General features: G+C 42.5%; 1 protein-coding gene across 1 annotated transcript in view; it reads right to left on the reverse strand.

The window, feature by feature from the left end:
• Positions 1–3454: 3454 nt before the first annotated feature.
• Positions 3455–15622, reverse strand: part of LOC123773459 (exportin-4) — a 56850-nt gene continuing 44682 nt past the window's right edge. The window contains exons 19-23 of the mRNA XM_045767254.2: positions 11890–12045; positions 11495–11710; positions 8325–8477; positions 6802–6894; positions 3455–4529 (exon numbers count right to left, since the gene is read on the reverse strand). Of these exons, the coding sequence (XP_045623210.2) occupies positions 4335–4529; positions 6802–6894; positions 8325–8477; positions 11495–11710; positions 11890–12045 (813 nt within the window). The 3' untranslated portion in view covers positions 3455–4334. The remainder of the gene's footprint in view (positions 4530–6801; positions 6895–8324; positions 8478–11494; positions 11711–11889; positions 12046–15622) is intronic.

Consider the following 15622-nt stretch of genomic DNA (forward strand, 5'->3'; position numbering starts at 1 on the left):
ACCTGCTCAGTCATTCCCTAAGCTTACTCATAATGGTGCCTCGATATAGAGGAGGCTAGCTCTCCTGAAAAAAAGAAAAGGTGGACAGGCTGACCTTTAGGGGAAGAACAGCAAGAGGGTATTCTGCAGATAGATAGATAGCTAGGAGAGTACAGCATATGTTAATATAAAAAGCTGCACACACCAAAAGCTCAAGTGAACACAAAAGCCGAGACTGATGGACGTCCAACAAGGAATGAGAGATCATCAACAGAAGGACAGCTAGAAGCCCTGAGCTATAGACAAAATAGTAATGAAAATCATTAAAACATCAAACATCTGAAAAGCCACATATTGGGGACAACCAACCAGCTAGCTGAATCAAGCAACCACATGGAAGACCTGGGAAAGGCAGCCCTTAGAACAAAAGATATGAAAAAATAGCCCTGACACCAACAGTCAGGCATGTACAAAAATGCTAGGCCATGGCCATAGGACACCATGTAATGGACTCCAACCAGAGTGCAAAGAATGTCCGAGATAGCCGAAAACAAGATAAGAACGCAACCTCCTTCATTTCCTCCAAACACAAGCGAGAAGGGAATTAAGAACCTCACCAACGGAGAGAGACTAAGAACACCCCCATCTATACCTGATAAAGGCACAGAGTAAGCAGGGGCATGACTCAAGTGTACAAATAATTTAAATAGTTTTACAAGTGGAATATAAATAAGGCACTCAAAATATTAAGCCAGAATATGAAATAATGGATTCAAGAAGCATAACTGATTCAGAAGTAGGGTTGCAGGCCTATAAAATAATTTACCAAATAAAATCTGAGAAGCAAATTTACTGGGAAGTTGAAAAAGTCAGTTGATAAATAAGTGGACTGCTTAGATATAAACAGGAGCTGCCTAGAATAGGCCTAATAGGTCTTCTACAGAATTCTTAGTTGTTGTTTATATTCGGTATAAAAGTGGGAGTAAGAATGTGGACCAAACCTCAATGGTACACCAACAAATTATCCAAAAAGAATGAACACAAAAGAGGCAAAGTGAATATTTACTATTACATGGGTTAGACATGAAGATTTACATATATAACAATTTGACCACACATTATAAATGTTTAATTTTCAGCTTTTAATGCATTTAGTTACGTTCTTAATCTTCAATTTTTTTTTCTAAAATGTGTAACAATTGTTAGATATGGTGTGTGGTTGTGTACAAGTAGACAAGTGTGTGCATCTGTGTATGAGTAGATGAGTGAGCAAGTGTGTGGGGCTGTGCTTACAGATCAGTAACTAAGGGGATGTGATACAAAGCTCTTTTTGCCCTGCATCCTAGCTGTTTATACACAATGTACTACCTTTCAACATATCATTTTCATCTAATTTTTCTTTTATTACAATTATCCCTGATTTCACCTAATGGAAAAACTGATATTTACTTTATGTTGCTGTTATTCTTATTTAACCCTTAAAGGGCTCAATGCATATATAGCTGGGCTGAGTAACTATCGTGGAACGGTGCACCAGAGCTATGTATGGCTGGGAGTACCAAGTAATATTTAAAAGTCCCATGGTTACACAGGGTTCACATCAGCTTCTTTAGGGCTCTTGTAAACAAACGCCATTTTTAAACAAAATCGTGGGTGATCTCAGAACCACAGCATCACCTAAAAATGTCAAAATATATGTAACTAGTATTATTTAGCCATGATAGTATTACAGAAGAGCCTGACCATGATAAAGACTGTGTACAATGTTCAGATATCAGTGAACACAATGTTCACATGATGTTCACAGCGCTAGCCACAGCACACTGCCATTGTTTCGTCCATCTAAGAACCTTCAATCTACTTCTTATGTTCCTTTACAAAATAAACTTGTGGAAAATTATTAATTTACAGGATTTAGTGACCAGGATTCTGATAATAGCAGCACTGTGGTGAGAATTAGCAATGTGCATAGTATGATGGGTGGAGTAATTTTTGGTGAGGAAGGAGGGAGGTGGTGTCGTCTGCTGACTGTGTGTGGCAACCTGTTATTGTCTTGGCTCACAGTACCAGCTTAGTGGTTTGTTATGGTGAACACAAATGTAGATACTTACATATAACATGTGTGTATAGTGTATATCAACAAAAGGAGTATGTTGGAAGGAGCCATTTTGGTGAGGGAAGGAGTGAGTGAGGCTGTTGTCTGCTGGCTGCTGTGCAACATGCCATAGAATATTGCACAGCATGACATGACCGCATGACCACTATGTTGTTTGGACATCATACCAGCTTAGTTGTACAATTATGGGGAACAAAACATGTAGATACTTATATGTAACATGTGTATATAGTGTAATAAAACCACAAACAGTATTGTAGGAGGAGGAATGTTGGGGTGGAAGGTGTTGAGGGCTGGCTTGCTCGGTGTGGCAACCCACTTTTGCTGTTTGAACTCCCCATACCAACTTAGTGGTTCACTATGGTGAACTTAAATGTAGATACTTATATATAATGTGTGTAATAACAGCAAAAGGTGTACTGTATGTTGGGAGGAGCCATTTTGGTGAGGGCGATGGGGTCATCTGGTAGCTGCTGTCTCTCTTGTCAAGCAGTTTTTTGTGGCCACTATGTTGTTTGGACACCATATCACCTTAGTTGTACAGTTATGGTGAATAAAACATGTTGATACTTATATATAAAGTGTGTGTATAGTGTAAAAACAGCACAAACAGTATAGTGAGAGGAGGAATGTGTGCGAGTGAGGGAAGGAGTGTCAGCCGACTGTGGGGTGACCTCAATTATTGTCTTGACTCACCCTACCAGTTTAGTTGTACAGTTGGTTCACACATTTTTTTATATTAAATATATCACACTACACACTATTTAATATTACTGCAAATAAAGAGAGAAAAATCAATCAGACACATTGTAATAATTAGGTAATATCTTTATGGCAGCTCCCGCTTGTCAGTGCGGGTGGAGCAGACCACCACAGGACGCCTAGTCTGTCAATGCCTCAATTTTGCCAGACTTTCCTGCTCTATTACAGACAAAATATGTCACCTACGATTTTTGTATTATTTTCCCCATGATCAGGGAACACAAATGAACACTTTTATAAGACAAAATTTTTATTTATATATTTTTTTGTATTTCTTGCACCTGGATGTGTTGCAGGCTATAATTGCAAGCGCCTTCCAGGGGTTAAATGTCACTACAGATAGGTTTAGTACTTGCTGAACTATTTGCTTTTGAGTTAGCAAATGCCCATTCATTATAATTCCTACTTGGCAATCAGGATGCATATGACTAGGCTCACGTGCTCAAAGTTTGAAAGTCTCCACTGTTGGGAACATTTCTTAATTGGCCTTTATCATGTACTCGACTCATTTCCTCAAATAAGTCACTGATGTTTATGAGATAAAAAATAAAGTGTGCTATGTTTAACATAAAAAATAATGTAAATAAAATTCATTCCTTATTCGAAACTACTGTACTATACATTACACTTTTAAGCATTTAAGAACAAATAGAAATTCATAAAATACAGAATTATAAAAATCTAGGTAACACTGTTCATATTTTAATTACATTACAGCAGTGATACAAATCCTAACAAGAGAGAACAAACTAAAACTGTCCCTTTCAAATAATAAGTCAGTCCTTGGCAATTTTTTTCTGTTTTCTTTTTTTTTTTAGATAAAATAAAGAAGTGCCGCCTCACTTATTTAGTTGTGTGAATATATGCACTTTTTAGTCACATGTTTACTAAATTCAAGGAAACATACAGTACATACAACTTAGTCAGAACTTTATCAAGGAGAAATAAAACCCTTTAATGTCTTCTAATAGAGTCCACCTGACAACTCTTGGGTAGGGATGGAAGAAGGGGGGAAGGGAAAGGGAGGGAATAAAGGGGCGGGGAGAGAGACAGACAGAGAGCGAGAAAGACAGATAGAATTTTCCAATGGGCTTAAAAAAGTATCCTCTAACATTGATCTCAATATAATCTTGTTAAGGATAAGAAGACACTAGAAAAACCCTCCATACACCAGCAAGGGTAAACAATCTTGGACTTTTCTTTATATATGTGAGCCTCACAAGGCTATCGGAAACCTTAACAATAATAGTACCACAATACTTGTTATTCTATATACACAACATTTGTGAAGCTCATCATTACACTGTTTACTTGTGGTACATCACAGCTCCTGAAAATTCTGAATTTCAAAAGAAAGAGATTCGTTTAATTTGTAAATAAAATAAAATTTAATATTCTGTAGCCTTACCTAGGTCATGGGCTTTCATAATTTACTAAGAATATTTACAGATCTCTTATATTAAATTTATTGTGTATTCTACTTAACAAGAAGAAAGCCTCTAACATTAGCAATGAATCTTTCAAAGTTATCCCTGAACTTGACACGGTTCATGCGGTCAGCAGTAAGCTCAACATTAGTGGTGAGTTGTGTAAAGGATTCTGCCAACCGCTGCCCTGTTGTTTGGTCAGTCTGACTGTGAAGTAAAGATTGCACCAGCTGCTCATACTCACCCTGTAAAAAAACAAAAATAAAATTAATATTTGTTTCTGTACCCATTCAAATTATGAAAAAAAAAGCATTGAATGTAAAGAAACACCATTTTCTGAGTGAGCCCTGGAGGCTCCATGTAGCTATTGAGCTAATGTGTGATATATTGGACCGGGGCATTAGTCTAAGGAGTTCGACCTACCGGGGACCACGAGCCAGAACCTGCCCCCTTTAGAGAGGTAGCAGGGAGCAATGGCCCTGGAAAACACCCCCCTGTGGTTGGGGGGTTATCCTTATCTACTATCCACCAGGGTTAGGCACCCAGAAAGGTAGGCATAACAAAACAAACCAGACATGGTAAGAAAAGTACAACTAAAAACCGAAGAGAGGTAGAACTAACTCCCTTCAATCCCAAGGAAACAAGCAAACGTCACACTCCACTGCCACGTCGCTCATCCACGCAGCCCTCCTCTTTCTACGCCCGCTACCCAGCACTCCAGTTAGAAAGCTAAGCAAAAAAAAAAAAAAAAAAAAACACTGACCGGAGGGAGGGAGGGTTGCCAGGGAGCCTCCGGGGCTCACCCAGTGTTACGTCAGCAAGGTGGAAAAACATCGTCTTGGTCCACTTCATTGTTTTCTGTACACACTCGACAGCACTCACCATCATGTCACATTTATAAAATAAATGCATGTTTATGTTGTAGTCCTTAACACAATCTGGTTTATAAATCTTTTGTTTGGTGATTTTCTGTACCTTGCCACTGTCCACCACTGTACCAGTGTGAATAGTGGTCAACATGTTCATTTCACGCCTGTCTTTCCACTGCACTGAAAGCATTTGACTAGTTTTTCTTAGCTGGCAATCACCTACAAGAAAAGCATTGTCAAACACTAGTACTTCCCTTCGTTTTGCCTTTACTGTGCCACACACACTCCAGTTCTACTATCAAGCAAGAACCAAATTAGCAAGAGACTGGGATAATAGTTATATGTATAATATGTGGCCCTTGTTCAGCCAAGGTGCAAGCAGTGTCTTCACTACACTATCTGAGAAGCCATGTTGGTCATTACCAGGAATGTCTACATTGGTAGCAGAATACATTATCAGGTGCAACATAATTCCTGTTTCACAGTCACAGAGAACTAAGAATTTCAATCCAAATCTGTCGCATTTGGAGGGAATATACTGCTAGAAGGCAACACGTCCTTTGAAAAGTACAAGGGATTCATCAATCACCAGCTTCTGAGCTGGTACATAGAATTCTCAGAATTTTCCAGTAGTTCATTCAGAACGTGCCTCACCCTCCAAAACCTATCATCCTCAGTCTCATCTTCATTACTTGCAAAATGAAGACACCTGAGGAGTATCAAACAAGCTTAGGCCCATAAGAACTCCATACACATGACTGATGCCAAAGTCTGACATTAGCATATCAGCCTAGTAAACTCCGGGGAGGCGTAGGGGCTCCCCCTAGGAAAAAAAAAAAAAACACACGCGGAAGTACAACATTCTCAGAGGAAACAGGAACTGGCCGCCACGTAGGTAGGCAGGCTGCACAACACCTTGATGCCCCAACCAGCATGATACCACTCCCTACCCATGGCCAAACAAAGGTCACAAAACCCCAGCTGGCCCCAAGGGTGGTGTAAATGACAAGCAGCAAAAACACCTAAGGAAATGGATCCTGAACACACCAGGGAAGAGAACCGTAACACGCAAGGGCAGTTTTGAATGATTTGAATGGATACTTGGTAAGATTTTTCCTAGGGCTAATTGAGAAAATGCTCTCCACTGACTTCTCTGCCCCTAGAATATACAGTCAGAAAAGATATTTGATTCCTGGGGCATACAGATCAATCAAACCTGGTGTAAATTCTAAATGCTACCAAGGCCATAGGATTGCTACCAAGAGAGCACCTGAACTCAAACAATACATAGTATGCAGAAAACCAAGCCTCCTTAACACATGAAACTCTTCTAAGATTAAAGATGAAAGAATACATTGTTTACAGGGTGATAATGATTATAATAATTTTAAATTTCAATATACATTACATGGCACTATTGTATGGAAGCATAATACCTCCTATCCTATTTACTTCATATAATCACTGCCTCACACTTCTGTGATACAGTACCTTAGTAACATGATAAAGAACAAAAGATCTTTATTACGAGAGAAAGAAGTAATAATACTGTACTGTATTTTGAATGATGAGTTTTACTAACTTTCTGCAAATTTTGTTTCTCAAGTTGAACTTATCATAAGAGACAATGACAGACACACCTACATACCTGAAAACAACATATGAGGGTGTAGAGTGCGGCAGACGCTGCTTGGAGAAGGTCTGAATTTATTTGCTGTGACAATATCAGGTCAAGAACAAGCTGTAGAAAGTAAAGTTCAATAGAAAGTGATAACAATACTGTACCACATAATTACTTAACTTAAACAATTATGATAATGTAAACAACATTAATAGCAATAAGTAGTATATTGTACATATTACAATATTAATAGTCAAATAATAATCATTAACATTTTTAATATAGTATTATATTTTTTGTTTTCAAGTGTGTCAATTTTTTTAAAATCACTCTCCTCATAAACTTCTTTCCCCCAGCCTTCACACATATGCAATTACCAGTACATTGTCTTATCTTTTCTTGCTACCTTTCCTTTTCCTACCACAAAATTCTCATCAATACTCTTGCCTCACTAATTTTATCTCCTAAGATCCTGAAGTGCACAATTCACCGACTTCCACCACTTCACATCTTTAACCCTTAAACTGCGCATGGCATATATATACGGCTGGAGTAACATGTCTCACCGTGCACATGGAAAATATACCAAAACTAAACCGTGCGTGCGTGTGGGTGGGTGGGTGCGTGCGTGGCGACGTCTCTTATATTGCCTGAACCCACCATACTAGCTTAGTTTTAGAGTTATGGTGATTAAAACATGTAGATACTTATATATAATGTCGGTATATAATGAACAAAAGCAAAAAAAGTATGGTGGGAGGAGAATGTTGACTAGTGAGGTGTTGTTGAGGGAGGGAGTGGCGGCGAGTGGCTGCCACTCCTCGTTGCTTTTTGACTCACCATACCAACTTAATGATTCGTTATGGTGAACAAAACATGCAGATACTTATATATAACCTGTGTATATAATGTAATAGCAGCAAAACTATTGTTTATTGTTTTATGAACATAACTGAATCACTAATATGCACACCATACTTTTGAGTATAGCGATGTTTTACCCCTTTTATTCTATAAATATATCACGCTACACACTATTGAATAATATTACTGCAAAAAACTAAGAAAAAATCAATCAGAGACATTTAAATAATTAGGTAATAATATCTGTGGCAGCTCCCGCCTGACAGCTGTAAGCTGTAGTGGAGCTGACCACCTCTGACACTTGCTCTGTCAATGCCTACATTTTGCCAGACTTCCTCTGACTATTGCGAGCAAAATGTGTCACCTACAATCTTCCCCCCCCCCCCTTCCCTGTCCTGAGGGAACATAGATAAACATTTTTAGAAGACAAAAATATTTAGAATTTTTGTTTTTTCTTGCGCATGGGGGTGTAAAAGTCCTCAGGACCCCTTAGCAGCTTAAGGGTTAACTTACATAGCTTCTTGAGGAAACAGCAAGACTATAGCTAGGATGTTTTCAGGTAAAGCAGCAGGTCTAAGACACAAGAGACACATCATTAAAGACAGAGTATGTCACAACAATGCACTGTCTATATATGTAGAACTCTTCCAACCACCTTTGAACTAAATAGAATATTTTGGGCTTACCTTTAGAAACGGTCTAAGACCTAGTCTTACTGTCAATTCAGGACCACAGTTCTTGTGGATGTAGGATCCCAGCACAACCAAAAAATCAAAAGAAAGTGTTCCTACATCTGCTCCAAAGCTTGTCAGACCTAATTCTATGGATGCCAGCAAATTCTGTAAATAAAATAATACATATAAATTGACATGTTAAGTCCAGTAATTTAAATTAAGTCAGCAATACCAATAATTACACAGTATATGAATAATAAAAAACTGAACAGTAAAATAAAACAATTATACCCCTCAGTCCTAATAATTAGACTGACAAACATAAACATCCTCATCTTTCCAAATACATTTTCAACAAATTAGAAAATATAGAACATTGAGAATAGTGAAATATTCTTAACTGAGCTGGTCCCTTGGATGCTTCCTGAACCAGATCCCATATGGTACACCAAGGACTTATCACCAGGATCTCATTGACCTTGTTCCCCACGACAAGTATTTTTGCAAATGCTCTATCTAAGGAATTACAACAGTGGTGAATCTAACTTTAACCACCACTGATGGAGCAGCTTGCTATTATACAAAAGATGGCCTCAACACCCCATGCAAGTGATAACCCAGGATACACTATTGCACTGCTAACTACTATCTAAATTACTGTTTGCTATCACAAAGTGTCAGCATTTGTCACAACACACAGTGGTGTGTTGTGACACCTAATCTCTCAACTGAGAGAGCACCTACTGGTCCGGGCTGAGAGTACTACGCCTATTCTCAGCCCAGACCACCCAATCAGGCTTGGAAAAGTGGCTAAAAACAGAAGAAATCAAGAGTATTCAAGGGGGCCAGCCTAGAGAGGAGTGTATCACCAAACTCAACACCTTATTTCTGTGCCAAGGTCCCCCAGATGCTCCATGAGGCAGCTTCCCGTCTCGAACAATACTATACAACTACTGTAAAGCAACAGGAAAAAATTCATCAGAAAAGAGGACTTTTTTTTATGGAAAAATTAGAGCAGTGATTTGAGGCAATATATTAAGAGTGGAAAAACGTCCATAGAGCAGTAACACAAGGTTCAGTCCTTGCATAATCACGTTCATTACCTATACACTACTAGAGGGGTGGCTTCAGAGCTACATAAATAAGTTTACAGATAATGCTAAGTTACTAGGAAGACTGGGAGAATAAAAGACTTACATAACTGCCATGTTCTAGACAAAATAAGTGAATTGAGCAACATATGGCAGGTGGAATTCAGTGTGAATAAATGCCACATAATGAAATATGGAATAGAGGAAAACAGGCCACACACTCGACCTACAAAGTTTGTGCAAAGATAGTAAAGAACTCTGACAAAGAAATAGGTACAGGGGTACTTCTGGATAGTAAACTGTTGTCAGAGGACTATTATCAAAGGTGCTGAGAGAAATGTTAGAATTGCATTTAAATATATGTATGGAGAAATATAAAACTGTTTATGATATTCACAAGACTGAAATTGGAATATGCCATAGTTGTGTGGTGTCCAAATCTCAGGAAGCACATCAATAAACTAGAAAGGGTGCAACTAAATAGCTTCCAGAACAAAAAAAAAAAATACAGGAAGAGGTTGAGGCATTTTATATAGATGCCAAAGATGGAAGATAGAAGGAAAAAGAGGCAATATGATTACACATACAAAATAGTGATAGGAGTCAACACATTTGACCAGGAATATTTTTTGAAATTAGAATTACAAGAACTAGAGGCCATACATTCAAGCTAAGAAAACAAAGGAACAGAAAAAATATACAAAAATTCTGTTTTGTGAAAAAGAGCTCTAGTATGTTAGCACAATTTTTGTGCGAAGGTGGTGGATGCCAAAAAACCAGCGTTGAATGAAATAAGACGCGATTTTCTGGGTGAGACCCGGAGGCTCCCTGGAGCTATCCAGGCTGATATGTAACTATTAGCTTTCTGTCATCAAAGTGCATGGAGTTCTTTGTGCATAGGGGGAGGGGCTGCAAACAGAACCTATGCACTTCAAAGTGCATGGGTTCTGGCTCCTGGTCCCATACCATGGACAAGGAGCCAGAACCTGGCCGCCTCAGATGGGCACAAGAAGCACTGGCCTATAGAAACCCTCGTAATTACCGAAGTGTAGTTACAGGATAAGAGCTACGCTCGTGGTGTCCCCGTCTACCCAGCACTCTTTGTCATATAACGCTTTGAAACTACTGACGGTTTTGGACTCCTCCACCTTCTCACTTAACTTGTTCCAACTGTCCACCACTCTGTTTGTGAAAGTGAATTTTCTCATATTTCTTCGGCATCTTTGTTTAGTTAGTTTAAATCTATGACCTCTTGTTCTTGAAGTTCCAGGTCTCAGGAAATCTTCCCTATCAATTTTATCAATTCCTGTTACTATTTTGTACGTAGTGATCATATCACCTCTTTTTCTTCTGTCTTCTAGTTTTGCCATATTTAAGAAAAGTTTTGGCATATTACGAAAATATGCAAAAATGAAAACGGGTTCGATTTCAATCAAACTTTTTGACTAGTAGTATATGAAATCGGGTTCAACTGGCCCAAGTCTCAGCATCGTAGCATAAATAGGAAGGGAGAAAAACGAGTGATGACATCATGCTAATTTTCTAGTTTTCATTTGGGGAGTTCTGTCCACTCGTTCGGCTTTCGGTAGCAATATTTTCACCAGAATAGGGGTTTGTTTTGGGGCGCCTACCATTCTGGGTGCCAGACCCAGTCGCTGGCAGACATAGAATGCTTCCAACCACACGGGGATTTCTATAGGCCATTGCTCCTCGCACCTCTCTGAGGAGGCCCAGTTTCTGGCTCGTGGTCCTCGGTAGGCAAGAACTCCATGCACTTTGAATGATGTCAGAAAGCTAATAGTTACATATCGGCCAGGATAACTCCGGGGAGCCAACTGGGCTTCCTCCAGAAATTGATGGATGTCTACCTCAATATTTGGTTAATTTTTTCTATATAGTAAAACATTTACAAACTTTCTGGGTGAGTGCATCCCAGTTTCATGAAAATGACTAGTGGAAAAATCATAAATAATAAAAGAAAAAGATACATACACAATATATCAAATAGGAATATCTAATAAGCCTTTAATATTAATCTTAAAACTTGAATTGTCTTGGCTTTAAAAACATGTGTGTGGCTGCAATGCATACCTTCATGAGATCTTCTGGTAGTTGACACACTTTACTAGGATATATTTCAGCAATAAATGTGACCATCTTAAAGTAATGCGAGCAAAGAGTTGGTAATCGCAGTAGTTCACGGGACATAAGAGGCATAATAATGTTCAAGCCAAATAAGCACACATCTGCAGCAGCTACGACTTCTTGATCTTCCCCGTGACCAGATGGCGCAAGGTCAATGAAATCCTGAAATAAAATACAGTAACTCATTATTTTATACCACTATGAAAACTATATCACAGTGTACACCATGAATGCTTTACAAAACATTTTGCCCCAATCAGGCTCTATTCTGTCCTAGAAGCTATTTTACACTTTCAATGGTTGAGTGCATCTCTTCATCATAATTTTGCATGACTTCTTACCTTTGAGAGTAGTGATGTCAAAAGTTCCATGAGAAGTTGTAGATCTCTCCACTGATCTTCTTCTCCCCGTGACTCGACTGTTCTCCGTCCTATGTTGTGCTTAGCGTACGTACCTACCAGATGTACTGATGCTTCATACAGCTGCTTGCTTGCACTCTGAGAAAAAACATACCGAGGCAATTATGAGATACTGAATATTTATTTTATTTTTAATTTGCTTTAAATATACACTAGCTCTTGAAAAATTAGACATGCCCAAAAACTTTGGCCAAGATTGGAAAAAACCAGCGTTGAATGTAATGAAACGCCATTTTCTGGGTGAGCCCCGGAGGCTCCCTGGAGCTTATCGGGCTAATGTGTGTTATGTTAGACCGGGACATTAGCTAAGGAGTTCAGACCTACCAGGGACCAGCGCCAGAACCTGGCCCCTTCAGAGAGGTTTCAGGGAGCAATGGCCCTGGAAAACCCCATATGGTTGGGGGTTTTCCTTATCTGCCATCGACCGGGGTTAGGCACCCAGAAAGGTAGGCGTAACAAAACAAACCCCACATGGTAAGAAACTACAACAAAAACCGAACAGAGAGGTAGAAAACTCCCTACAATCCCCAGGAAACAAGCAAACAAGCAAACATCACACTTTACTGCCGCGCCGATCGTCCGCGCAGCCCTCCCCACCCCGGGAGGGGGAGGGGGGAGCCCCGGACCTACCGCGCCGGCTGCCAAGCTCCAGTTCGGAAGCTAAGCTTCAACCAACGCGAAAAAACCGCCGACCGGTGGGAGGGAGGGTTTCCAGGGAGCCTCCGGGGCTCACCCAGAAAATGGCGTTTCATTACATTCAACGCTGGTTTTCTGTGGGGAGCCCCTACGGCTCCCTGGAGCTTCATACCCAAAGAGAAGGAAAAGAAAGGGCTAACCCGGGAGGCGGCCGCCACAAACTCTGCAACGCAAAGCCAAGACATCCGGTCGCAAACCTGCGACCCAAGGCAACAAGAACGCCCAAGAACAGACGCACACATGGATGGGCGGCCAAAAACCTGTGCGACCCACAATTCCCTGCGCCCGAAATGAGCCCGAGACGTCACCAACACAGCAGCAATCGCTGCAAACGTCTGAACAGCACGGGCGCAAAGACAGACCGCAGTAAGAAGGAAAACACTGCGGACGACCCGGGAGAACACAGGACGCACCCCCCGGCCAAACCAAACAAGTACTAATACCCCAAGAACCCCTCCGGAAAGCAGCCGTCTCGACCGTCGCCAGGACAGAGAAAGGCTGCACACCAATAAAGCTACCACCAGTACCAAAGAGGAGGAAACTAAAACCGAAGGGGCTACCACAAACTGAGGGGAAGAGAAGAAGGCACCCTGAACAAGGACCAGGATGGCTCAGGAGACTCATGAGCAGGCCGGGGGGGAAACAAAACGCGAGAAGACGTAAGAAACGTCATACAGTCTCCAAGACGAAGCTCGCAGGTGGGACACCGTCAACGAAGCCACCTGAACACCATAGAGATGGCGATACCTGCGTCAAAATACCAGACGCGAAGAGCCAAAGAGAAGGCCGAACCAGTCACGGACAGGACCGATTCGGCCTGCTGAAAGAGGCGAAGCCTCAGGAAAAACGCCCCGGGTACGGACACCTATCAAGCAGCGTCTGAAAAGAAGGCCGGGCCGGCCACAGTGGAACCATAAGGACTGTTCTCGTGGGAATGGGCTGCAACTGAGCCAGAACCCGAAGCAACAGCTGGACCGGGAGAAGAGGTACCGGTACCCCCCCACCTCGACCAGGCCTGCCGAAAGCCTCCAACGTGAAGTCCTCGCAGGTGGGAAGGGCGCCACAAAACGGGCGACGCCTAGACCACGCCGACCCGAAGACGTCCATGGCCAGGAGTCCATAAGCCCAACAGAGCCAACAAAACGAATCGGCGACGACTGGCCAACCCACGAAGAGGAATGAACCGAGACAGCTGTCCACCAGGACGCAGGACACACCCCGGACACGAACCACACGGTTAACCAAACCCCCTGTGGTTCCGGCAAGAACCACCAGAGAACAGTCCAAACAGAGCTGAATGGGAGAATACCTAGTGACCCAAACCCTCCGAAGCGCAAACCAGACAGCCATGAACACCTGAACCGGGCTGTGAGCCCGATGGACAGACAGACTCCATCAACCTCGGCCGACCTGGTGAACACTGGTCACAAAGCCCCAGCCGAGAGACGACCCGTCCGTGAACACATCGAGCGAAGGCTCGGGGAGCCGCCAAGGCACGGAACCCCGAAAACCCCAAAGAGGAAGCTGGTGACGCAGCACCAACACCAGATCCCCAGAGGAACCCAAGGAATGCAAGAGGCGGAAGTGGAGTCTCCGTAGGAACCAACCGACGCCGGAGCCAAACCCGACTCCGCGGGCAGATAAGCACGCCGAAGTGCAAACTCCCGCACAACCGCCCAAGCAACCGCTGAGCAACCCGGGACCCCCTCCTGAACAGCCAAAGGCGGGACCACAGCCACAGCAACACTTCTGGAGGGAAGACAATGAGGGGCCCAAGAGCCTGAAACAAGGCCCAGGTCCGAACCCGGGACGGAAACAGAAGGTAAAACCTCCAGATCACCAGGAAACCAAACCCAGCGATCTGGAAAGAACCATCCCCTGGCGAGCAGACAAGCGGACTGACTGGGAGCCCACTCCAGCCAGTCGTCGAGGTAGGCCAGACACCGAATCTCAGACGCAGACAGGGCACTAAGATCCGGTAAAGATGCAAAGAGTATACAAAGTGCCCTTCACAAAATAGGGAATGCAATAATCAAGGCATTATATGACAAAGAGTGCCGGGAAGACGGGACACCACGAGAGTAGCTCACATCCTGTAACTACACTGAGGTAAGTACACATAGGGAATTACCAACCGTGCTAGCCCCAGAAAAACTGGAGAGGAACGTGCCAAGAAGTGACCTGGAGGTCCAGGTCCACCAACCATGCACCCGGCCCTAACAGAATCCGAACAGGAGACAACAGTCCCCCGAGCAGGGCAGAGGATCCAGGGCGCAGACGGAAGTAGTCCAGAAGAACTGCAGACTGGAAAAACTCATGACTGCAAAGAGCAGACGGGAAAAGCTCATGACTGCAAAGAGCAGACGGGAAGCCTAGAAGGATGGGGCGGATCGACCACGCCCCACGCACCCACGAAGAGGAAATGACGAAGCGCAGGGAAGAAGCCCACCCCGCCAGCTCTGAACCCCCCCCAAGGGGGAGAAGCCGTCCTCCGACGCCAGCAGAGGCCGGAAGACAACCCAAAGCGCCCACCAACAGCGGGACCAAGCGAGAGGCAACAGAGCAAGCTGCTCCCCCAGCGCCCAGTCAACAGAGAAGGGAACAGAACCCCTTCAGAAAGAAAAAGTACACTACCGAAGTCATGAGACACTACGGGAAGGAAACCACACTTCGCTGGAAGAGGAAGTGAGGGGAGACCTGATCACCACATACAAGATACCCAAGGGAATCGACAGGGTTGAGAAGGACAGGCTATGTAACACAAGGGGCACACGCACTAGGGGACACAGGTGGAAACTGAGTACCCAAAAGAGCCACAGATAGAATTAGTTTTTTTTTTTTTTTTTTTTTTTTTTTTTTTTTTTTTTTTTTGGAGTGTCAGAATGGGAACGGGAAAGCACTAAGAAGTAATGTGGCGACTCCTCACACAAGGAACGAGGCTGACCCCCATACAATGTCA

This window comes from Procambarus clarkii, chromosome 89 (genome assembly GCF_040958095.1).
Source record: "Procambarus clarkii isolate CNS0578487 chromosome 89, FALCON_Pclarkii_2.0, whole genome shotgun sequence".
Lineage (NCBI taxonomy): Eukaryota > Metazoa > Arthropoda > Malacostraca > Decapoda > Cambaridae > Procambarus > Procambarus clarkii.